Raw genomic sequence first — 25,964 nt, 5'->3', positions numbered from 1 at the left:
GCTCCCTTCAGTAGCCTCCATTATTATGAGCCGTGCTCCTTCAGTAGCCTCCATTATTATGAGCCGTGCTCCCTTCAGTAGCCTCCATTTATATGAGCCGTGCTCCTTCAGTAGCCTCCATTATTATGAGCCGTGCTCCCTTCAGTAGCCTCCATTATTATGAGCCGTGCTCCCTTCAGTAGCCTCCATTATTATGAGCCGTGCTCCTTCAGTAGCCTCTATTATTATGAGCCGTGCTCCTTCAGTAGCCTCCATTATTATGAGCCGTGCTCCCTTCAGTAGCCTCCATTATTATGAGCCGTGCTCCTTCAGTAGCCTCCATTATTATGAGCCGTGCTCCCTTCAGTAGCCTCCATTATTATGAGCCGTGCTCCCTTCAGTAGCCTCCATTATTATGAGCCGTGCTCCTTCAGTAGCCTCCATTATTATGAGCCGTGCTCCTTCAGTAGCCTCCATTATTATGAGCCGTGCTCCTTCAGTAGCCTCCATTATTATGAGCCGTGCTCCCTTCAGTAGCCTCCATTATTATGAGCCGTGCTCCCTTCAGTAGCCTCCATTATTATGAGCCGTGCTCCCTTCAGTAGCCTCCATTATTATGAGCCGTGCTCCCTTCAGTAGCCTCCATTATTATGAGTCGTGCTCCTTCAGTGGCCTCCATTATTATGAGCCGTGCTCCTTCAGTAGCCTCCATTATTATGAGCCGTGCTCCTTCAGTAGCCTCCATTATTATGAGCCGTGCTCCTTCAGTAGCCTCCATTATTATGAGCTGTGCTCCTTCAGTAGACTCCATTATTATGATTCGTGCTCCTTCAGTAGCCTCCATTATTATGAGCCGTGCTCCCTTCAGTAGCCTCCATTATTATGAGCCGTGCTCCCTTCAGTAGCCTCCATTATTATGAGCCGTGCTCCCTTCAGTAGCCTCCATTATTATGAGCCGTGCTCCTTCAGTAGCCTCCATTATTATGAGCCGTGCTCCTTCAGTAGCCTCCATTATTATGAGCCGTGCTCCTTCAGTAGCCTCCATTATTATGAGCCGTGCTCCCTTCAGTAGCCTCCATTATTATGAGCCGTGCTCCCTTCAGTAGCCTCCATTATTATGAGCCGTGCTCCCTTCTGTTCTCTCAGCATCATACAGTAGTAACAACAGAATGATTAGTGTCCTTTTCTCTCAGCATCATACAGTAGTAACAACATAGAATGATTAGTGTGTGTGATCATAAAATATTTATTTTCACCTGAATAAGACCCATTTCACACAACCCCTATTACTGTCCTCCATTTACTGTACTGTCATATTGTGATCAATATTAAAACATTTACACCTCTCTTCTTCCATCTATTACTGTACTGTCATATTGTGATCAATATTAAAACATTTACACCTCTCTTCTTCCATCTATTACTGTACTGTCATATTCTGATCAATATTAAAACATTTACACCTCTCTTCTTCCATCTATTACTGTCCTCCATTTACTGTACTGTCATATTCTGATCAATATTAAAACATTTACACCTCTCTTCTTCCATCTATTACTGTCCTCCATTTACTGTACTGTCATATTCTGATCAATATTAAAACATTTACACCTATCTTCTTCCATCTATTACTGTACTGTCATATTCTGATCAGTATTAAAACATTTACACCTCTCTTCTTCCATCTATTACTGTACTGTCATATTGTGATCAATATTAAAACATTTACACCTCTCTTCTTCCATCTATTACTGTACTGTCATATTCTGATCAGTATTAAAACATTTCCACCTCTCTTCTTCCATCTATTACTGTACTGTCATATTGTGATCAATATTAAAACATTTACACCTCTCTTCTTTCATCTATTACTGTACTGTCATATTCTGATCAATATTAAAACATTTACACCTATCTTCTTCCATCTATTACTGTACTGTCATATTCTGATCAGTATTAAAACATTTACACCTCTCTTCTTTCATCTATTACTGTACTGTCATATTCTGATCAATATTAAAACATTTACACTTCTCTTCTTTCATCTGGTTGATTAACTTTATTAGATTAACTGTATTTATTATTTCGTTCAGTGGAATTGAGTTGAAACAGAAACAGGATTGTTGTGTCAAGAATTTGACAAATTAACATTCTACAGACAACAATATTTACAAACACCAAGAAGCCCAATAACAACAAGATCAATGATTTCTAAATGAAAACAGTTTTTACAACACAGTGCGGTGATTCATTCTATTAATGACTGACTCTAGTTGACAATGTCTGTCAACGTCAATGGTGTTTATTCATGAATATTTACAATCATATGTTTACACACTAGAGAGATATTCTACATTGTTGCTCCAGTGTGTCTTACTGAACATGACCATGATTAGAGTGAAACATCATGTTGTGTTTGACACAGGGACCACCTGACACAGGGACACTGAAGAGGTGTCATAAACCCTAAACCCTGGATAGAGGGGCTCAGTGAATGTGGTGTTGAATGTGTACAGGTGGGTCAGTGTGTCAGAGGAGACACTGTAGAAGGACAGAGTGCCGGCTGGCCAGTCCAGATACACTCCTACTCTGTGGGAGCTGGAGGGGGGGACGTCTAAGGTAATGTGAGCATTATTGTGCCAGGCATAGTAACTGTTGTCAGAGCAGCGCAGACTCCAGGACTTGTCATTCCATCCAAGCCCACAGTCATTACCTCCTCTCCTGCTGATTCCTTTATATGTCACTCCTATAACAGCCCCACTCCCACTCCACTCTATCTCCCAGTAACAGCGCCCAGTCAGACGCTCTCTACAGAGCACTTGTCCACGGTCCTCAAATCTCTCTGGGTGATCAGGATACGGCTGCTTCTGTCTCCTCCGTGTCACCTTTCTGTTCTCCTCAGACAGAGAGAGGAGTCTGTGTGCTGTGTTTGGGTCCAGTGTGAGATCACAGGCATCTGTTGGATGAAACCAGACACAATATTAGAAATCATCACCATTCACATTAGAATGTTAACTCACTTTTCACACTCAATCTGGGCAGTTTTATCTCCATCTCTTCATTCAAAGACTCAATCATGGACACTCTTACTGACAGTTGTGGCTGCTCTGAGTGATGTATTGTTGTCTCTACCTTCTTGCCTTAGTGCTGTTTTCTGTGCCCAATAATGTTTGTACCCTGTTTTGTGCAAGCATTATTTTGTGCATCTGCCATTTTGTGTTACTACCATGTTGTTGTCATGTTGTGTTGCTACCCTGCTGTGTTGTCATGTTGTGTTTCTACCCTGCTGTGTTAGCATGTTGTGTTACTACCCTGCTGTGTTAGCATGTTGTGTTGCTACCCTGCTGTGTTAGCATGTTGTGTTGCTACCCTGCTGTGTTAGCATGTTGTGTTGCTACCCTGCTGTGTTAGCATGTTGTGTTGCTACCCTGCTGTGTTAGCATGTTGTGTTGCTACCCTGCTGTGTTAGCATGTTGTGTTTCTACCCTGCTGTGTTAGCATGTTGTGTTGCTACCCTGCTGTGTTAGCATGGCAGCAACACATGACATGTTGTTGTCTTAGGTCTCTCTTGATGTAGTGTTGTGGTCTCTCTCTTGTCGATATGTGTGTTTTGTCCTTTAATTTTTTTTAAATCCCAGCCCCAGTCCCCGCAGGAGGCCTTTTGCCAATTGGCCCAGCGTCATCCTGGTTTGGCTGTCATTGTAAATAAGAATTTGTTCTTGACTGACTTGCCTAGTTAAATAAAGTTTTTTTAAAAATGTGTAATATTTGACCTTTACTTAACTAGTTGGACAACATTCCCCAAGCCACAATCAACAGCCTGATCAACTCTATGCAATGAAGATGTGTTGCGCTGCAGGAGGAAAATTATGTTCTGCATATTATATATATATATACGTATACTGTCACGACTTCTGCCGAAGTTGGCTCTCCTGCCTATTCGGGCGGTGCTCGGCGGTCATCGAAAATGATGTTCTGCATATTATATATATAATATGACAAAGATTGACAAAGATTGATACACTGTATGTTATAGATACTTTTATACTGAACAAAAATATAAATGCAACATGCAACAATTTCAAAGATTTTACTGAGTTACAGTTTATATGAGGAAATCAGTCTGTTGAAGGAAATAAATAATGCCATCATTTATGGATTTTACATGACTGGAAATACAGATATCAATTGGTCACAGATACCTTTAAAAAATGTTGGGTGAGTGGATCAGAAAACCAGTCAGTATACGTATATATATATATATATATATATATATACACATTTATATTTATATTTTTGGTCAGTATAAAAGTATCTATAACATACAGTGTATCAATCTTTGTCAGTGTATAAACCACCACCCAAAAAGGTACTTAGTGAGGGCAAAGGGGCAGGTGCTGGGGAACAAATAGACCTCAATCTGTGCAACTGCCTGCACACACACACACACATTTAGAATGTAACACAAATATTCCACACACATACATTAGAAATATGTGTGTGTGTGTGTGTGTGTGTGGCATGTTTGTGTTACATTAGAAATGTGTGTGTGTGTGTAACACAAACATGCCACACACACATTTATAATGTAACACAAACATGCCACCCACATACACAGAAACACACAGTGTCAAAGCAACTCTTTCTAAACTTTGGTGTCCCTGATTTCTGCTTCTGTAGAACTACAGCTGATATTTAATATGACCCAAGTAAGTAATGATGGTGGTCTTTGACTTAACTTGAATTAAGACTTATTCTTAGTCATATTCTTCACAGCAGTCAACACTCACATTTTCTAAGTCCAGGCTTCATTGTGTACTCTCCACCATGTTCCACACTGTAGCGGTAAGCAGAAGAACAGACAGTCATTGAGTCACACACACACACACACACACACACACACGGTCTGCATATAACTTTGTCCAAGTGGTTGAAGAATGTTTGTCTTAACGAGCCTGATAACTCAAACATGTCTGATATGAACATTGACATAAACCCTCTACATACTTGAGTTTCTCCAGTCTGCAGTGTGGATCCTCCAGTCTAGCAGAGAGCAGTCTGACTCCTGAGTCTCCTGGGTGATTGTAGCTCAGGTCCAGCTCTCTCAGGTGTGAGGGGTTTGACTTCAGAGCTGAGACCAGAGAAGCACAGCCTTCCTCTGTGACTTGACATCGGGACAGCCTGCAAAGGGTAAAATCATTTCAAACCACACTGCTATTCTTTAGTGGTGAAAATACAGTGACAGTATATTTTACCAACATATTCAGATATATCAGTGTCCTGAAACCTGCCATATCTATTCATAAATGAACATATCATTATTAGATAGAAACATGTATAGTCCAAGTATTTGATTAGACTGACCAGACCAGTTTAAAAAGCAGTATCAGTCAAAAGACAGACAGTGAGGTATCAGATTTAGATTCTATTGAGTATACAGTTCACATCATATCTATTTTGACAGTGAAGCTAAAATTTTAAACGTGGCTGTACAGTCGTGGCCAAAAGTTTTGAGAATGACACAAATATTAATTTCCACAAAGTTTGCTGCTTCAGTGTCTTTCGATATTTTTTGTCTGATGTTACTATGGAATACTGAAGTATTATTACAAGCATTTCACAAGTGTCAAAGGCTTTTATTGACAATTATATGAAGTTGATGCAATCCGCCCTGGCATGCTGTCAATTAACTTCTGGGCCACATCCTGACTGATAGCAGCCCATTCTTGCATAATCAATTCTTGGAGTTTGTCAGAATTTGTGGGTTTTTGTTTGTCCACCCGCCTCTTGAGGATTGACCACAAGTTCTCAATGGGACTAAGGTCTGGGGAATTTCCTGGCCATAGACCCAAAATATCTATGTTTTGTTCCACGAGCCACTTAGTTATCACTTTTGCCTTATGGCAATTTACTCCATCATGCTGGAAAAGGCATTGTTCATCACCAAACTGTTCCTGGATGGTTGGGAGAAGTTGCTCTCGGAGGATGTGTTGGTACCATTCTTTATTCATGGCTGTGTTCTTAGGCAAATTTGTGAGTGAGCCCACTCCCTTGGCTGAGAAGCAACCCCACACATGAATGGTCTCAGGATGCTTTACTGTTGACATGACACAGGACTGATGGTAGCGCTCACCTTTTTTCCAGATGTCCCAAACAATCAGAAAGGGGATTCATCAGAGAAAATGACTTTACCCCAGTCCTCAGCAGTCCAATCCCTGTACCTTTTGCAGAATATCAGTCTGTCCCTGATGTTTTTCCTTGAGAGAAGTGGCTTCTTTGCTGCCCTTCTTGACACCAGACCATCCTCCAAAAGTCTTCGCCTCACTGTGTGTGCAGATGCACTCACAACTGCCTGCTGCCATTCCTGAGCAAGCTCTGTACTGGTGGTTCCCCGATCCCGCAGCTGAATCAACTTTAGGAGACGGTCCTGGTGCTTGCTGGACTTTCTTGGGCGCCCTAAAGCCTTCTGCAGAAATGCAGTGGAAATGTTTTTGGGGGGATTCAGTTCATTTGCATGGCAAAGAGGGATTTTGCAGTTAATTGCAATTCATCTGATCACTCTTCATAACATTCTGGAGTATATGCAAATTGCCATCATACATACTGAGGCAGCAGACTTTGTGAAAATGTATATTTGTGTCATTCTCAAAACTTTTGGCCATGACTGTATTTGGTTCCAAACACAAATTTGCATTTCATGTTGCTTGTGTTATGTTTTGCCCAATAGTTTTTTACCTTTATTTACAGTGCCTTGCGAAAGTATTCGGCCCCCTTGCAACCTTTTGCCACATTTCAGGCTTCAAACATAAAGATATAAAACTGTATTTTTTTTGTGAAGAATCAACAACAAGTGGGACACAATCATGAAGTGGAACGACATTTATTGGATATTTCAAACTTTTTTAACAAATCAAAAACTGAAAAATTTGGCGTGCAAAATTATTCAGCCCCTTTACGTTCAGTGCAGCAAACTCTCCCCAGAAGTTCAGTGAGGATCTCTGAATGATCCAATGTTGACCTAAATGACTAATGATGATAAATACAATCCACCTGTGTGTAATCAAGTCTCCGTATAAATGCACCTGCACTGTGATAGTCTCAGAGGTCCGTTAAAAGCGCAGAGAGCATCATGAAGAACAAGGAACACACCAGGCAGGTCCGAGATACTGTTGTGAAGAAGTTTGAAGCCGGATTTGGATACAAAAAGATTTCCCAAGCTTTAAACATCCCAAGGAGCACTGTGCAAGCGATAATATTGAAATAGAAGGAGTATCAGACCACTGCAAATCTACCAGACCTGGCCGTCCCTCTAAACTTTCAGCTCATACAAGGAGAAGACTGATCAGAGATGCAGCCAAGAGGCCCATGATCACTCTGGATGAACTGCAGAGATCTACAGCTGAGGTGGGAGACTCTGTCCATAGGACAACAATCAGTCGTATATTGCACAAATCTGGCCTTTATGGAAGAGTGGCAAGAAGAAAGCCATTTCTTAAAGATATCCATAAAACGTGTCGTTTAAAGTTTGCCACAAGCCACCTGGGAGACACACCAAACATGTGGAAGAAGGTGCTCTGGTCAGATGAAACCAAAATTGAACTTTTTGGCAACAATGCAAAATGTTATGTTTGGCGTAAAAGCAACACAGCTCATCACCCTGAACACACCATCCCCACTGTCAAACATGGTGGTGGCAGCATCATGGTTTGGGCCTGCTTTTCTTCAGCAGGGACAGGGAAGATGGTTAAAATTGATGGGAAGATGGATGGAGCCAAATACAGGACCATTCTGGAAGAAAACCTGATGGAGTCTGCAAAAGACCTGAGACTGGGACGGAGATTTTGTCTTCCAACAAGACAATGATCCAAAACATAAAGCAAAATCTACAATGGAATGGTTCAAAAATAAACATATCCAGGTGTTAGAATGGCCAAGTCAAAGTCCAGACCTGAATCCAATCTGTGGAAAGAACTGAAAACTGCTGTTCACAAATGCTCTCCATCCAACCTCACTGAGCTCAAGCTGTTTTGCAAGGAGGAATGGGAAAACATTTCAGTCTCTCAATGTGCAAAACTGATAGAGACATACCCCAAGCGACTTACAGCTGTAATCGCAGCAAAAGGTGGCGCTACAAAGTATTAACATAAGGGGGCTGAATAATTTTGCACGCCCAATTTTTCAGTTTTTGATTTGTTAAAAAGGTTTGAAATATCCAATAAATGTCGTTCCACTTCATGATTGTGTCCCACTTGTTGTTGATTCTTCACAAAAAAATACAGTTTTATATCTTTATGTTTGAAGCCTGAAATGTGGCAAAAGGTCGCAAAGTTCAAGGGGGCCGAATACTTTCGCAAGGCACTGTAACTAGGCAAGTGAGTTTAGAACAAATTCTTATTTTCAATGATGGATTACTGTCACCTAATATGAAACATTCCATATTAAATGCTGGAGCATAGCACCACATTTAAAACCGAAAATACTGTCCAAACACATATGGTGTGGACTATGTGCCTGGTAAACACATGTGGATCTGGTGAACAGTTATCACTTATTGACCAACTACAGGAATACTGACCTCAGAGTCTCCAGTTTACAGTGGGGATTCCCCAGTCCAGCAAAGAGCAGCTTCACTCCTGAATCCTTCAGGTCATTGTTAGTCAGATCCAGCTCTCTCAGATGTGAGGGGTTTGACTTCAGAGCTGAGACCAGAGAAGCACAGCTTTTCTCTGTGACTCCACAGCCTGACAGCCTGATAAAGAGATCATCATGATTTCACAAACACAATGTTAGTTTAACACCAGTAGTGTAGAAGGACAATGGCATATCCATTTAGTTTATTCTCTCAAACAACATATAGATTCACCTTCCGTCTCCTAGAATTCTATGGTCATATTGTTATACATTTACATTTACATTTAAGTCATTTAGCAGACGCTCTTATCCAGAGCGACTTACAAATTGGTGCGTTCACCTTAAGACATCCAGTGGAACAGCCACTTTACAATAGTGCATCTAAATATTTTAAGGGGGGGGGGTGAGAAGGATTACTTTATCCTATCCTAGGTATTCCTGAAAGAGGTGGGGTTTCAGGTGTCTCCGGAAGGTGGTGATTGACTCCGCTGTCCTGGCGTCGTGAGGGAGTTTGTTCCACCATTATACTTATGTTATACTAATGTGAACATCAATGCACTGGTTAAATATGTTTTTCAATAATAAATATTTTCTCTGAACTGAATATTTCATCCTGCTGATTAGTACTTAAATGTATTTGATGTACTCACAGAGCAGCTCTGGAGGCTTTGACCACTGGCAGCAGCCTCAGAAGACCTTCCTCTGATCTGGAGTATTTCTTCAGGTCAAACACATCCAGCTCCTTTTCTGAAGTCAGCAACACAAAGACCAGAGCTGACCACTGTGCATGTGACAGTTTGGCTTCTGAGAGACTTCCTGATCTCAGGTAGCTTTGGATCTCCTCCACTAGAGAATGGTCATTCAGTTCATTCAGACAGTGGAACAGATTGATGCACCTCTCTGGAGAGGGATTCTCCCTGATCTTCTCCTTGATGTACTTGACTGTTTCTTCATGGCTCTGTGAACTGCTTCCTGTCTTTGTCAGTAGACCTTGTAAGTGCTTCTGATTGGACTCCAGCGAGAGGCCCAGAAGGAAGCGGAGGAAAAGGTCCAGGTTTCCCGTCTCACTTTGTAAGGCTTTATCCACAGCACTCTTGTAGAAAGTAACTTCAGGCTTGTCTCTGACCAGCGCAAAAATGTTCCTGGACGTTGATTGAGGTTCGGCCATTAGATTCTCATTGTTGTTGATGAATGAGATGAACACATATACAGCAGCCAGAAACTCCTGAATGCTCAGATGCACGAAGCAGTACACCTTGTCCTGGTACAGCCCACATTCCTCTTTAAAGATCTGTGTGCACAATCCTGAGTACAATGAGGCTTCATTGACATCAATTCCAGCCTCTTTCAGGTCTTCCTCATAGAAAATCAGATTGCCCTTGACAAGCTGCTGAAAAGCCAGTTCTCCCAGTGACAGAATGCTCTCTTCTTTCCTAAGATACTTTTCATTCTTCTGTTTGGTGTGAAACACCACAAGGTGTGTGTACATCTCAGTCAGAGTCTTGGGCACCTCTTCTCTCTTATGTTTCAACATGTGTTCAAGGACTGTTGCAGAAATCCAACAAAAGACTGGAATGTGGCACATGATGTGGAGGCTCCTTGATGTCTTTATGTGTGAGATGATTCTGCTGGCCAGGTCCTCATCACTGAATCTCTTCCTGAAGTACTCCTCCTTCTGTGGGTCATTAAACCCTCGTACCTCTGTCACCTGGTCAACACACTCAGGGGGGATCTGATTGGCTGCTGCAGGTCGGGTAGTTATCCAGAGGAGAGCAGAGGGAAGCAGATTTCCCTTGATGAGATTTGTCAGCAGAACATCCACTGAGGTTGACTTTGTGACGTCACAACAGATCTTGTTCTTCTGGAAGTCTAGGGGCAGTCGGCACTCATCCAGACCATCAAAGATGAACAGAACTTTGTACTTGTCATAGTTGGAGATTCTTGATTCTTTGGTTTCCATTGAGAAGTGATTGAGAAGTTCAATCAAAGTGTGTTTTTCCCTTTTCATCAAATTCAGCTCCCGAAAAGGGAATGAAAATACAAATTGGACATCCTGATTTGCTTTTCCTTCAGCCCAGTCCAGAATGAACTTCTGCACAGAGACTGTTTTTCCAATGCCAGCGACTCCCTTTGTCAGCACAGTTCTGATAAGTTTGTCTTGTCCAGTTAAGGGTTTGAAGATGTCGTTACATTTGATTGCAGTCTCTGGTCTTGCTTGTTTCCTGGTTGTTGTCTCAATCTGTCTCAGCTCATGTTCATTATTGACCTCTCCTGTTCCACCCTCTGTGATGTAGAGCTCTGTGTAGATCTTATTGAGAAGTGTTGGGTTTCCTTGTTTAGCGATCCCCTCAAATACACATTGAAACTTCTTCTTTAGATTAGATTTGAGTTCACGTTGGCAAATCACAGCAAGCTCATCTGAATGAAGAAATAACACAGATGATATTAATATTATGTCTGTTTTAATGTTATAAAGTGTCGAACAGTTTTCAATTATATTGTGTAAATGTTTTCATAATGCATTACACACTGGAGTGACTGATGATATTGTTATTGGTATTTTTGATGGTATTATTATCTCTCTCTTTGTCTCTCCTCTCTTCTCTCTGTATGTCACGCCCTGACCATAGAGAGCCTTTTTTATTCTCTATTTTGGTTAGGTCGGGGTGTGACTAGGGGGGTGTTCCTTCTAGGTTGTGTATTTCTATGTTGGCCTGGTATGGTTCCCAATAAGAGGCAACTGTTTATCGTTGTCTCTGATTGGGGATCATATTTAGGCAGCCATTTCCCCACTGGTTTAGGTGGGATCTTGTTTCTGTGTAGTTGCCTGTGAGCGCTGCTTGAGGTTCACGTATCGTTTTTTTTTTTTTGAAATGGTTCGGTTCTCTTATAATAAAAAGATGTCGAACCGATTCCACGCTGCGCTTTGGTCTGAGTCTGATTACAACGACGATCGTGACACTGTATAAATGAATCAACACAACACATTCTGCTGCTACTTGATGAGGTCATCAGGGGTTGTGTTAAGGCTACAGTACTTTAGCTACAGCTTTTAAATGTTTGTTATAAAACAGCATTCAACATGAGGCAGACAGATCTTACTTTTCTCCAGTGTGTCAGCAAGCTCCTTCTGGTTCATTTTCCTCAGGACGTGCAGTGTGATCTTCAGAGCCCCCTCTCTGGCACTGCTCTCCTGCTTCTCATCTTCAGCATCCACCACTTCCTTATCCTGCTTCTGACTCTCAAAGCCTTCTGGGAATTCTGGACTAAGAATCCTCTTGTACCTCTTCAGCTCGTTGTTCACAAATGTCATCAAATTCTCTTCAAGCAACTGAAATAAATAAAGTAAATAATTTAAGCAAGAGAAGAAATACTTTCTCATTAACACATTAATGAATGATTGACAGATCAACTATACTTGAGGTAAACAAAAACAAATGTACATAACAGGACCACATACACTGAATATGGAGTCCAGACCTGTTTGATGACTCTGGGAAGACTGACCACTAAGAATCTCTGACTCTGATGTCTCCTGTTGGTCTCTGTTGACAAAACATCAAAGGATTGCACACACACACACACACACACACACACACACACACACACAAAATACATTTAAAAAATTAAGAAATGGGAAAATGGGAGAGGAGAAATTACTAGAATCAGTGTTGTTTAACTCGCTGACCATGACCCTTGAGTTCTTCTTACCTTTGTTCAGTAGAAAAGTCTCCCTCTCTAAACACTATAGAATGCGTCATAGACCGGTCACTCTTCATGGACACACAGCTGGGTACAGGGGAGGCTGGTCTCTCCTGCTTGATTGGGCTTCAACACAACAGAGACAAACATTACATCTCTCATCTACTCTGAGCTCAGATGGGGAAAAATAAGAAGAGTTTCATTCCAAAACAACATATATATATATATATATATATATATATATATATATATATGTAAAAGTGATTTTCTTGTTTCAAGCAATTACGAGAGCAACAAAACTATTAACAAGGGAAGGACTGGATGAACATGTATCTGCTACCTGTACATATTACAATTCATATACACAAAGACAGCAGACAATATTATTAACAACTAACTATGAAGAACAATATACACATGTCACACAACTCACTTTGTGAACACACACCATCCCATAAGTCCAGAAAGATGTTATTGAGTCCAGCTGTTGGATGGGCAGAGATGTTGCTCTCTGTCACTGCTTGAGGGAGACTGAGAATATTGTGTAACCTGCAGAGTCACGATGATGGGCAGATGTCCCGTCCCTAGCAACCTCCCTAGCAACCACCCTAGCATACTCCCTAGCAACCCCCTAGCAACCTGCCTAGCAACCTTTCAGGGCACATTTTGAGAAGCTGGTTTATGGTTCCCCCTAGACTCTCAGGCTCTTGGGGGGTTGGGAGTGGAGTGTACTGCTTGGGGTTGTGAGGTGCTGATAACAGTTACCACAGGGAATTCGTAACAGAGATTTTTCCCAAGACAATCGTTATTAATGTTTTACTTGAAAACGCTCTTAATGTAACGCCTGCCTCACACCACTCGTAGAACAGCTAAGTGCATTGTCACTTTGAACACAGAAGATCTCTGCTAAACATAATATCACATGGTTTATCCGTCTCTCAGTGACCACCGATAACTTCAGAACAAAGTTGACTACAAATACAAAGTTGCCAAAGTCTTTGCGATTGATACAAACAAGCGACGTGAAAAATGATGCTTCAAATGAAAACTGAGATTAAAATATAAAACAGTTACAGCTACAGACGCTTTTCATTCATATTGAAATACATTTCATGTTCAATCAATTCAGTTTTATTTGCTACTTTTAAACTGCTGTCTGTAATTTGTCTCAATTTATTTCATGATGTTTAGACTGGAAAGAGGTGGAGGGTGCTCAACCAGTGTGAGTCGAGGTCCAACCCCAGAATTCTATCCTCATTGAAAAGGAAAATGCGCAACCATCGCTCACCATTACTTTCATCAGAATAACCATACAAAGACAATGGACAAGTTCATGTAGGGCAGGGGTGTCAAACTCATTCCATGGAGGGCCTAGTGTCTGCTGCTTCTTGGTTTTTCCTTTCGATTAAGACCTAGACAATCAGGTGAGGGGAGTTCCTTAGTAATTAGTGACCTTAATTAATCAAACAAGTACAAAGAAGGAGTGAAAACCTGCAGACACTCTGCCCTCTGTGGAGTCTGACACGTGATATAGAGCAGGGGAAGACACTTAGGGAGAGAACTCTCTTCAGCTGGTGGTGCTAATGAGAGAAAGTGTGGTAGACTATACAGGTTGGTCCTCAGGGTGAAGGGCTACTGTTGTCAATGTCTCCCCCTAGTGGTCAAATACAGAAATGGAACCAGTAAAAGCCACCTGACACCCGACTCAAGTGGATGTTCATATTACCCAAAAAAACACAGAAATGGTTGCATAGTTTATTACTCCATAATGTTTCACATGGTGAAATCTATTAAAGTTTTGGCCTTTTGGCCGTTTTCGGCAACAGCTCAGAGATGGCACCTACAAAGGTTCTAACGATGAACTGAGCCTCAAGATGATTTTGGAAAACAGGGCCCTGGATAAAAACATCTGCTAAATTAAAAAAATAAATGTTTACATACGTATCTCATATTACTGTACATATATATATATATTTTTGTACATTTTATAATATTGATGTCACAAACGAATCATTTGTACAGTTCTTTATTAAAACGTTTGTTGTTTGTTACATTTGACTGGGTAAAACCAGTACCACAATCAGTACTACTGATTTCTCTGAGATGAGGCAGATGTATAGCAGCATTTTGCACACAGAAAAAAAACGTGATGATTTGTTTTCTTAAATGAAACCATCAAGTGATAGATTTTAATACCCCATAAAGACAAAGTGAAAACAGATTTTTAGTCTTTTTTGCTAATTTATAAAAAAAAAAAGATTAAATACTTTATTTACATAAGTAGTCAGACCCTTTGCTATGAACCTCTAAATTGTGTTCAGGTGCATCCTGTTTTCCATTGATCATCCTTAAGATGTTTCTACAACTTGATTGGAGTCCACCTGTGGTTAATTCAATTGATTGGACATGATTTGGAAAGGCACACACCTGTTTATTTAAGGTCCCACAGTTGACAGTGCATGTCAGAGCAAAAACCAAGCCATGATGTTGAAGGAATTGTCCATAGAGCGCCGAGACAGGATTGTGTTGAGGGTACAAAACAATTTCTGCTGCATTGAAGGTCCCAAAGAACACAGTGGCCTCCATCATTCTTAAATGAGAGCCTCCGGGTTGGAGCGAGCGGTCGCATCTGCACTCGGTCCGCAGGTAGTATTACATTTCATTACATTTCATTATAGTACAACGGTTTGATTTGTCTAATCTTAGCAATTTTTCTTCTTAGCTAGCTACATAGTCGTCTTTGTATCATAGATAATTGCGTAATTATCGTATTTCGTCGTCCTAACGCAGTCTACACCGCCCTGCAGCTAGCTAGCTAGCTAACGTCTACCGTTAGCTAGTCCACCGTCTACCGATTAGCAGCACAACTTACACTCAACTGAACGACTTGATTAGTGTAGTGTTAGCTAGCTACATAGTTGTCTTTGCTGTCTTCGTATCCAAGATAATTGTGTAGTTTAGAGTGTGTAGTTTTAGAGTGATTATCTTAATTTACCGAGGTTAGCTAGCCAGCTATTCGTCGTCCTTAACGTAACAGAACTTCCGCACTCAACAATCCGGTCGCATTTCGCTTCGCTCCACAGGTAGTATCACATTTTTCATTTCATTACAGTACAACGGCTTGATTTGTTTGATCGTAGCTAGCTACATAGCTAGCTACATAGCCGTCTTTGTATCAAAGATAATTGTGTAGTCTTGAGCGATTTCCTAGGTTAGCTAGCCAGCTATTGTCGTTCTTTTAACGCAACGTAACGTAAATCAACACTGCTAGCTAGCCCCGAATAGCAGCACAGTAGAAACCATTACACTCAACGGAACGACTTGATTAGTGTAGTGTCAACAACGCAGACACTGCCAGCTAGCCTACATAGTCAACAACGCAGCCTCTGCCAGCTAGCCTACTTCAGCAGTACTGTATCATTTTAATCATTTTAGTCAATAAGATTCTTGCTACGTAAGCTTAACTTTCTGAACACTCGAGACGTGTAGTCCACTTGTCATTCCAATCTCCTTTGCATTAGCGTAGCCTCTTGTGTAGCCTGTCAACTATGTGTCTGTCTATCCCTGTTCTCTCCTCTCTGCACAGACCATACAAACGCTCCACACCGCGTGGCCGCGGCCACCCTAATCTGGTGGTCCCAGCGCACGACCCACGTGGAGTTCCAGGTCTCCGGTAGCCTCTGGAACTGCCGATCTGCGGCCAACAAGGCAGAGTTCATCTCAGCCTATGCCTCCCTCCAGTCCCTCGACTTCTTGGCACTGACGGAAACATGGGTCACCACAGACAACACTGCTACTCCTACTGCTCTCTCTTCGTCTGCCCACGTGTTCTCGCACACCCCGAGAGCTTCTGGTCAGCGGGGTGGTGGCACCGGGATCCTCATCTCTCCCAAGTGGTCATTCTCTCTTTCTCCCCTTACCCATCTGTCTATCGCCTCCTTTGAATTCCATGCTGTCACAGTTACCAGCCCTTTCAAGCTTAACATCCTTATCATTTATCGCCCTCCAGGTTCCCTCGGAGAGTTCATCAATGAGCTTGATGCCTTGATAAGCTCCTTTCCTGAGGACGGCTCACCTCTCACAGTTCTGGGCGACTTTAACCTCCCCACGTCTACCTTTGACTCATTCCTCTCTGCCTCCTTCTTTCCACTCTCCTCTTTTGACCTCACCCTCTCACCTTCCCCCCCTACTCACAAGGCAGGAAATACGCTCGACCTCATCTTTACTAGATGCTGTTCTTCCACTAACCTCATTGCAACTCCCCTCCAAGTCTCCGACCACTACCTTGTATCCTTCTCCCTCTCGCTCTCATCCAACACTTCCCACACTGCCCCTACTCGGATGGTATCGCGCCGTCCCAACCTTCACTCTCTCACCCCCGCTACTCTCTCCTCTTCCATCCTATCATCTCTTCCCTCTGCTCAAACCTTCTCCAACCTATCTCCTGATTCTGCCTCCTCAACCCTCCTCTCCTCCCTTTTTGCATCCTTTGACTCTCTATGTCCCCTATCCTCCAGGCCGGCTCGGTCCTCCCCTCCCGCTCCGTGGCTCAACGACTCATTGCGAGCTCACAGAACAGGGCTCCGGGCAGCCGAGCGGAAATGGAGGAAAACTCGCCTCCCTGCGGACCTGACATCCTTTCACTCCCTCCTCTCTACATTTTCCTCTTCTCTCTCTGCTGCTAAAGCCACTTTCTACCACTCTAAATTCCAAGCATCTAACTCTAACCCTAGGAAGCTCTTTGCAACCTTCTCCTCCCTCCTGAATCCTCCTCCCCCTCCCCCCCCTCCTCCCTCTCTGCAGATGACTTCGTCAACCATTTTGAAAAGAAGGTCGACGACATCCGATCCTCGTTTGCTAAGTCAAACGACACCGCTGGTTCTGCTCACACTGCCCTACCCTGTGCTCTGACCTCTTTCTCCCCCTCTCTCCAGATGAAATCTCGCGTCTTGTGACGGCCGGCCGCCCAACAACCTGCCCGCTTGACCCTATCCCCTCCTCTCTTCTCCAGACCATTTCCGGAGACCTTCTCCCTTACCTCACCTCGCTCATCAACTCATCCCTGACCGCTGGCTACGTCCCTTCCGTCTTCAAGAGAGCGAGAGTTGCACCCCTTCTGAAAAAACCTACACTCGATCCCTCCGATGTCAACAACTACAGACCAGTATCCCTTCTTTCTTTTCTCTCCTAAACTCTTGAACGTGCCGTCCTTGGCCAGCTCTCCCGCTATCTCTCTCAGAATGACCTTCTTGATCCAAATCAGTCAGGTTTCAAGACTAGTCATTCAACTGAGACTGCTCTTCTCTGTATCACGGAGGCGCTCCGCACTGCTAAAGCTAACTCTCTCTCCTCTGCTCTCATCCTTCTAGACCTATCGGCTGCCTTCGATACTGTGAACCATCAGATCCTCCTCTCCACCCTCTCCGAGTTGGGCATCTCCGGCGCGGCCCACGCTTGGATTGCGTCCTACCTGACAGGTCGCTCCTACCAGGTGGCGTGGCGAGAATCCGTCTCCACACCACGTGCTCTCACCACTGGTGTCCCCCAGGGCTCTGTTCTAGGCCCTCTCCTATTCTCCTATTATACACCAAGTCACTTGGCTCTGTCATAACCTCACATGGTCTCTCCTATCATTGCTATGCAGACGACACACAATTAATCTTCTCCTTTCCCCCTTCTGATGATCAGGTGGCGAATCGCATCTCTGCATGTCTGGCAGACATATCAGTGTGGATGACGGATCACCACCTCAAGCTGAACCTCGGCAAGACGGAGCTGCTCTTCCTCCCGGGGAAGGACTGCCCGTTCCATGATCTCGCCATCACGGTTGACAACTCCATTGTGTCCTCCTCCCAGAGCGCTAAGAACCTTGGCGTGATCCTGGACAACACCCTGTCGTTCTCAACTAACATCAAGGCGGTGGCCCGTTCCTGTAGGTTCATGCTCTACAACATCTGCAGAGTACGACCCTGCCTCACACAGGAAGCGGCGCAGGCCCTAATCCAGGCACTCGTCATCTCCCGTCTGGATTACTGCAACTCGCTGTTGGCTGGGCTCCCTGCCTGTGCCATTAAACCCCTACAACTCATCCAGAACGCCGCAGCCCGTCTGGTGTTCAACCTTCCCAAGTTCTCTCACGTCACCCCGCTCCTCCGCTCTCTCCACTGGCTTCCAGTTGAAGCTCGCATCCGCTACAAGACCATGGTGCTTGCATACGGAGCTGTGAGGGGAACGGCACCTCAGTACCTCCAGGCTCTGATCAGGCCCTACACCCAAACAAGGGCACTGCGTTCATCCACCTCTGGCCTGCTCGCCTCCCTACCACTGAGGAAGTACAGTTCCCGCTCAGCCCAGTCAAAACTGTTCGCTGCTCTGGCCCCCCAATGGTGGAACAAACTCCCTCACGACGCCAGGACAGCGGAGTCAATCACCACCTTCCGGAGACACCTGAAACCCCACCTCTTTAAGGAATACCTAGGATAGGATAAAGTAATCCCTCTCACCCCCCCCCCCTTAAAAGATTTAGATGCACTACTGTTCCACTGGATGTCATAAGGTGAATGCACCAATTTGTAAGTCGCTCTGGATAAGAGCGTCTGCTAAATGACTTAAATGTAAATGTAAATGTAAATGGAAGACGTTTGGAACCACCAGGACTCTTGCTAGAAGCATGGTGGTGGCAGCATCATGCTGTGGGGGTGTTAATCAGAGGCAGGGACCCTTTCAGAATAAGGCTGTAACGTACCAAAATGAGGAAGAAGTCAAGGGGTCTGAATACTTTCCGAATGCACTGTTCTGTGATTGGTCTGAGGCAGGAGTTAGATTACGAATGTTTTCAAATGTGATTTTAATAAGGATGAACTTAGCCTAACCGGGCCCAGATCAGTTCACATAACATTATAGGCCTACCAGTAGCAGGACAGAGGATGTAGCCAAGGCCAGATATTTTTCACAACATTTCCTACAGAGACCATCAGGTCAGTCAGCATGATAAGTGACTACAGCTCAAACCTACTCTGACTATATAATGTCTGACAATTACCTAACTTTATGTGCCGCCTCTTTATTCAGCCAGCTTTGTTCTGACTTTAACTAGGCTAGTACTGATAGAGAGATAAGACCTGGGTTCTGTCAGGTGGTCTATATATATACTGGCAGTAGGAGTGGCTAGTACTGATAGAGAGATAAGACCTGGGTTCTATCAGGTGGTCTATATATATACTGGCAGTAAGAGTGGCTAGTACTGATAGAGAGATAAGATCTGGGTTCTGTCAGGTGTCTATATATATACTGGCAGTAGGAGTGGCTAGTTCCGATAGAGAGATTAGACCTGGGTTCAAAACACACCTCCAGGCTGTGTAAGGGCTATTTTACCAAGAAAGAGAGTGATGGAGTGCTGCATCAGATGACCTGGCCTCCACAATCCACTGACCTCAACCCGATTGAGATGGTTTGGGATGAGTCAGACAGCAGATTGAAGAAAAAGCAGCCAACAAGGGCTCAGCATATGTGGGAACTCCGTCAAGACTGTTGGAAAAGCATTCCAGGTGAAGCTGGTTGAGAGAATGCCTAGAGTGTGCAAAGCTGTCATCAAGGCAAAGGGTGGCTATTTGAAGAATATAAAATATAAAATATATTTTTATTTGTTTAACACTTTCTTGGTTACTACATGATTCCATATGTGTTATTTCATAGTTTTGATGTCTTCACTATTATTCTGCAATGTAGAAAATAGTAAAAATAAAGAAAAACTCTTGAATGAGTAGGTGTTTTAAAACATTTGACCGGTAGTGTACATAAAGTATGTAGGCACCCCTTCAAATAAGTGGATTTGGCTATTTCAGCCTCATCCGTTGCTGACAGGTGTAGCACACCACCATGCTATCTCCATAGACAAACATTTTCTGTAGAATAGCCTTACTAAAGAGCTCAGTGACTTTCAACTTGGCACCTTCATAGGATGCCACCTTTCTACCAAGTCAGTTCGTAAAATTTGTGCCCTGCTAGAGTTTCCCTGTAAGTGCTGTTATTGTGAAGTGGAAACGTCTAGCAGCATCAACGGCTACACCGCCGAGTGCTGAAACGCATAAAAATGGTCTCTCCTCAGGTGCTAAACTCACTACAGAGTTCAAAACTGCCTCTGGAAGCAACGTCAGCACAATAACTGTTAGTTGGGAGCTTCATGAAATGGGTTTCCATGGCCGAGCAGCCACACACAAGCCTAAGATCACCGACATTGGACTCTGGAGCAGTGGAAATGTGTTCTCTGGAGTTATGAATAACACTTCACCATCTGGCTGTCCGTCAGATGAATCTGGGTTTTGCGGATGCCAGGAGAACGCTACCTGCCGCAATGCCCACTGTAAAGTTTGGTGGAGGAGGAAAAATGGTCTGCGGTTGTTTTTCACAAAAGGGCAAAGCCCCTTAGTTCCAGTAAAGGGAAATATAAACGCTACAGCATACAATGACATTCTAGACAATTCTGTGCTTCCAACTTTGTGGCAGCAGTTTGGTGAAGACTTTTCCTGTTTCAACTTGACAATGCCCCCGTGCACAAAGCGAGGTCCACACATAAATGGTTTGTCGAGATCGGTGTGGAAGAACTTGAATGATCTGCACAGAGCCCTGACCTCAACCCCAATCGAACATTGTTTGGATCAATTGGAACACTGACTGCGAGCCAGACCTAATCGCCCAACCTCAATAATGCTCTTGTAGCTGAATGGAAGTAAGTCCCCTCAGCAATGTTCCAATATTTAGTGGAAAGCAATCCCAGAAGAGTGGAGGCTGTTAAAGCAACAAAAGGGGGAACAACTCCCTATTAATGCCCATGATTTTAGAATGAGATGACGAGCAGGTGTCCACATACTTTTGGTCATGCAGAGTATGGCTGCATAGCATTTTGTCTACATTTTGGCATATTAACTAATGCTTATTTCTGAAGATTAACTCAGGTTTTGGCCCAGCGGCTAAGGAGTTGGGGCTTTGGCAGGAGTTGGACCTGTGGCTGAAAAGTGGCCAGTTCGAATCCCGGTCCAGCACTGGAAAAAATGGGCGGAATTGATCTGACCACTGGAGGACTGCTGGGTTCACATCCTCAATACAATGTACTGTATTGTATTGTATTGTATTGTACTGTATTGTATTGTATTGTACTGTACTGTATTGTACTGTATTGTACTGTACTGTATTGTATTGTACTGTATTGTACTGTACTGTATTGTACTGTACTGTATTGTATTGTACTGTACTGTACTGTATTGTATTGTACTGTATTGTACTGTACTGTACTGTATTGTGCTGTATTGTACTGTATTGTATTTGTATTGTATTGTATTGTACTGTACTGTATTGTACTGTACTGTATTGTATTGTACTGTATTGCATTGTATTGTACTGTATTGTATTGTACTGTATTGTATTGTATTGTACTGTACTGTATTGTACTGTACTGTACTGCACTGTACTGTATTGTACTGTACTGTATTGTATTGTACTGTATTGCATGGTATTGTACTGTATTGTATTGTATTGTACTGTACTGTATTGTACTGTACTGTACTGTATTGTACTATATTGTATTGTATTGTATTGTACTCTACTGTATTGTATTGTACTGTACTGTACTGTATTGTACTGTATTGTACTGTACTGTATTGTACTGTATTGTATTGTACTGTACTGTACTGCACTGTGCTGTACTGCACTGTGCTGTATTGTACTGTACTGTATTGTATTGCAATGTATTGTACTGTATTGTATTGTACTGTATTGTACTGTACTGTATTGTACTGTACTGTACTGTATTGTACTGTACTGTATTGTACTGTACTGTAATGTATTATATTGTACTGTATTGTACTGTACTGTAATGTATTATATTGTACTGTATTGTAATGTACTGTATTGTATTGTACTGTACTGTGCTGTATTGTATTGTACTGTATTGTACTGTATTGTATTGTACTCTACTGTACTGTATTGTACTGTACTGTATTGTACTGTATTGTACTGTACTGTATTGTATTATATTGTACTGTATTGTACTGTACTGTATTGTATTGTATTGTATTGTACTGTATTGTACTGTATTGTATTGTACTGTACTGTACTGTATTGTACTGTATTGTACTGTATTGTACTGTATTGTACTGTACTGTATTGTACTGTACTGTATTGTACTGTACTGTATTGTACTGTATTGTACTGTAATGTATTGTATTGTACTGTATTGTACTGTATTGTATTGTACTGTACTGTGCTGTATTGTATTGTACTGTATTGTACTGTACTGTGCTGTATTGTATTGTACTGTATTGTACTGTAAAGAAGTCAGCCAGAGATGACTTGGATTAACATTCATAAGAGATGCCTTCCTGGCCACCAGTGCATATTTCTAAACTATGTTTGCATAGAAAGACAATACATTCTAAAATAACTATGCTGGTATTCTTTTATCCATTATATAATTGTTTATTAAATTACATTCTAGCTAAAAATGTTACTCTGTAATAGTAGTATCCATAATTCATAAATGGTACCATGCAGGGTTCTATATGGAACCATTTTGGTTTAGTGAAGAAGAACCTCTAGAGTTCTGATCAAAGGAACCCTATAAAAGGGATTCTATATAGAACTTTCAGTGATTCCGGATATTAAGCAAAAGAGAACCCTGTTTGGTTTAAACAGGAGTGAAGAGTGTGTTGATAAAACGGTTTATATTGTCAGAATTCAGCTTGTAACAACGATCAGAACTAGTAAAAACAATAAGGTTATGCCTGCCAACATACTAGGCAATAATTAAAACCTCTTGCTCCTACCTGACACGCAGGCGTCCCATCTAGACATCTGGAAATGCAAATGCGCTACGCTAAATGCTAATAGCACTCGTTAAAACTCAAACGTTCATTAAAATACACATGCAGGGTATTGAATTAAAGCTACACTCGTTGTGAATCCAGGCAACAAGTCAGATTTTTAAAATACTTTTCGGCGAAAGCATGAGAAGCTATTATCTGATAGCATGCAACACCCCAAAAGACCCGCAGGGGACGTAAACAAAATAATTAGCATAGTCGGCGCTACACAAACCGCTCAAATAAAATATAAAACATTCATTACCTTTGACCATCTTCTTTGTTGGCACTCCTAGATGTCCCATAAACATCACTATTGGGTCTTTTTTTCCGATCCATATATAGCCTAGATATCGATCTATGAAGACTGTGTGATCAAGGAAAAAAACATCGTTTTTTAACGCAACGTCATTTTTTAAAATGAAAAAAGTCGACGATAAACTTTCACAAAACACTTCGAAATACTTTTGTAATGCAACTTTAGGTATTAGTAAACGTTAATAAGCGATCAAATTGATCACGAGGCGATGTATATTCTATAGCTGTACGTCTGGAAATAATGTCCGGGTAAATCTCAACCAAAATATCCGGTCGGAGACCTGAAGAAATGGGCTGTCTCTTCTTCGTTTGACCAAGAAACAAAGCCTAGGCAAATGACAAGACTGTTGACATCGTGTGGAAGCTGTAGGTATTGCAACCTCGGCCCCATTTTAATGTGGTTCACCTTTATCAATCGGTTGAAGTGGCGCATTGATATATTTTTCCATTTTCAGTGATCAGATTTTCCTGCACTTTTCGATGAAACGCACGTTCTGTTATAGTCACAGCCGTGATTTAACCAGTTTTATAAACGTCTGAGTGTTTTCTATCCACACATACTAATCATATGCATATACTATATTCCTGGCATGAGTAGCAGGGCGCTGAAATGTTACGCGATTTTTAACAGAATGTTCGAAAAAGTAGGGGGTAGGAGTAACAGGTTTTAACAGGAGGCAAAGTGGTCATGTCATGTGAAAATTATATCAAACATCTTACATTGAAACGAGTCCAGACAGGATAGAGAAGCCCTGGTTTAGCAGACGCTCTTATCCAGAACGATTTACAGTAAGTGCATTCATCTGAAGAAAGCTAGTTGAGACAACCACATATCACAGTCCAAAGCCACTGGAAGTAGGGCAGCTGAGGGTGCTGAAGGATCTGAATTTAAAAATACATTTTTATTCACAAAAGTAGTGCACTGGACCTTTACCAGTCCTGTATTAGTGGAACCATATATCCGTCTGTATTAGTGGAACCATATAGCCGTCTGTATTAGTAGACCCATATAGCCGTCTGTATTAGTAGACCCATATATCCGTCTGTATTAGTGGACCCATATATCCGTCTGTATTAGTGGACACATATATCCGTCTGTATTAGTGGACCCATATAGCCGTCTGTATTAGTGGACCCATATATCCGTCTGTATTAGTGGACCCATATAGCCGTCTGTATTAGTAGACCCATATAGCCGTCCGTATTAGTAGACCCATATAGCCGTCCGTATTAGTAGACCCATATAGCCGTCTGTATTAGTAGACCCATATAGCCGTCTGTATTAGTGGAACCATATATCCGTCTGTATTAGTGGACCCATATAGCCGTCTGTATTAGTAGACCCATATAGCCGTCTGTATTAGTGGAACCATATATCCGTCTGTATTAGTGGACCCATATAGCCGTCTGTATTAGTAGACCCATATATCCGTCTGTATTAGTAGACCCATATAGCCGTCTGTATTAGTGGACCCATATAGCAGTTTGTAGTGGGCCCCAAAAACATTTCTGATGGATATAGCGTTTTGGAAATACACTCCTTGTAAATTCTTAAACAACATTGTTTTCTTACCTCTTAGATCTGGTGTCATGTTCACCGGAGAGTTTCATTTTAGAGGCAGGAACCCCCTCCACTCTCTTCCCAGAGAGACTCATTTTAGAGGCAGGAACCCCCTCCACTCTCTTCCCAGAGAGACTCATTTTAGAGGCAGGAACCCCCTCCACTCTCTTCCCAGAGAGATTCATTATAGAGCTCTGACCCCTAAACAGAGATCCAGCATGTTGGTTGTGGTTAACACAGTAACAACTAAACAGAGATCCAGCATGTTGGTTGTGGTTAACACAGTAACAACTAAACAGAGATCCAGCATGTTGGTTGTGGTTAACACAGTAACAACTAAACAGAGATCCAGCATGTTGGTTGTGGTTAACACAGTAACAACTAAACAGAGATCCAGCATGTTGGTTGTGGTTAACAGTAACAAGTAACAACTAAACAGAGATCCAGCATGTTGGTTGTGGTTAACACAGTAACAACTAAACAGAGATCCAGCATGTTGGTTGTGGTTAACACAGTAACAACTAAACAGAGATCCAGCATGTTGGTTGTGGTTAACACAGTAACAACTAAACAGAGATCCAGCATGTTGGTTGTGGTTAACACAGTGACAACTAAACAGAGATCCAGCATGTTGGTTGTGGTTAACACAGTGACAACTAAACAGAGATCCAGCATGTTGGTTGTGGTTAACACAGTGACAACTAAACAGAGATCCAGCATGTTGGTTGTGGTTAACACAGTGACAACTAAACAGAGATCCAGCATGTTGGTTGTGGTTAACACAGTAACAACTAAACAGAGATCCAGCATGTTGGTTGTGGTTAACACAGTAACAACTAAACAGAGATCCAGCATGTTGGTTGTGGTTAACACAGTAACAACTAAACAGAGAACATGTTGGTTGTGGTTAACACAGT

General features: G+C 42.3%; 1 protein-coding gene across 4 annotated transcripts; it reads right to left on the bottom strand.

Moving 5' to 3' along the window:
* Positions 1–1,628: 1,628 nt before the first annotated feature.
* On the bottom strand, positions 1,629–25,244 carry LOC135567230 (NLR family CARD domain-containing protein 3-like). 4 transcript variants are annotated; one of them, XM_065014651.1, is made up of 10 exons: positions 25,060–25,244; positions 23,434–23,535; positions 12,322–12,438; positions 12,071–12,155; positions 11,713–11,941; positions 9,261–11,028; positions 8,555–8,728; positions 4,987–5,160; positions 4,770–4,816; positions 1,629–2,935 (listed from the first exon to the last, which is right to left on the bottom strand). In XM_065014651.1, the coding sequence occupies exons 1-10, from the start codon at positions 25,230–25,232 to the stop codon at positions 2,385–2,387; spliced, it is 3,420 nt and encodes a 1,139-aa protein (XP_064870723.1). In that variant the 5' UTR covers positions 25,233–25,244; the 3' UTR covers positions 1,629–2,384. The 4 variants fall into 4 exon arrangements, with proteins under 4 accessions (XP_064870723.1, XP_064870724.1, XP_064870725.1 ...); XM_065014652.1 differs by lacking the exon at positions 23,434–23,535 and having other exon boundaries at positions 1,633–2,935; XM_065014653.1 differs by lacking the exons at positions 23,434–23,535; positions 25,060–25,244 and adding an exon at positions 12,746–15,420 and having other exon boundaries at positions 1,635–2,935.
* Positions 25,245–25,964: the final 720 nt, after the last annotated feature.

Source organism: Oncorhynchus nerka, unplaced genomic scaffold, assembly GCF_034236695.1.
Source record: "Oncorhynchus nerka isolate Pitt River unplaced genomic scaffold, Oner_Uvic_2.0 unplaced_scaffold_2335, whole genome shotgun sequence".
In the NCBI taxonomy this organism is placed as follows: domain Eukaryota; kingdom Metazoa; phylum Chordata; class Actinopteri; order Salmoniformes; family Salmonidae; genus Oncorhynchus; species Oncorhynchus nerka.
Note: the sequence above shows the minus strand (reverse complement) of the source record. Positions and strands in the feature narration are given on the sequence as shown.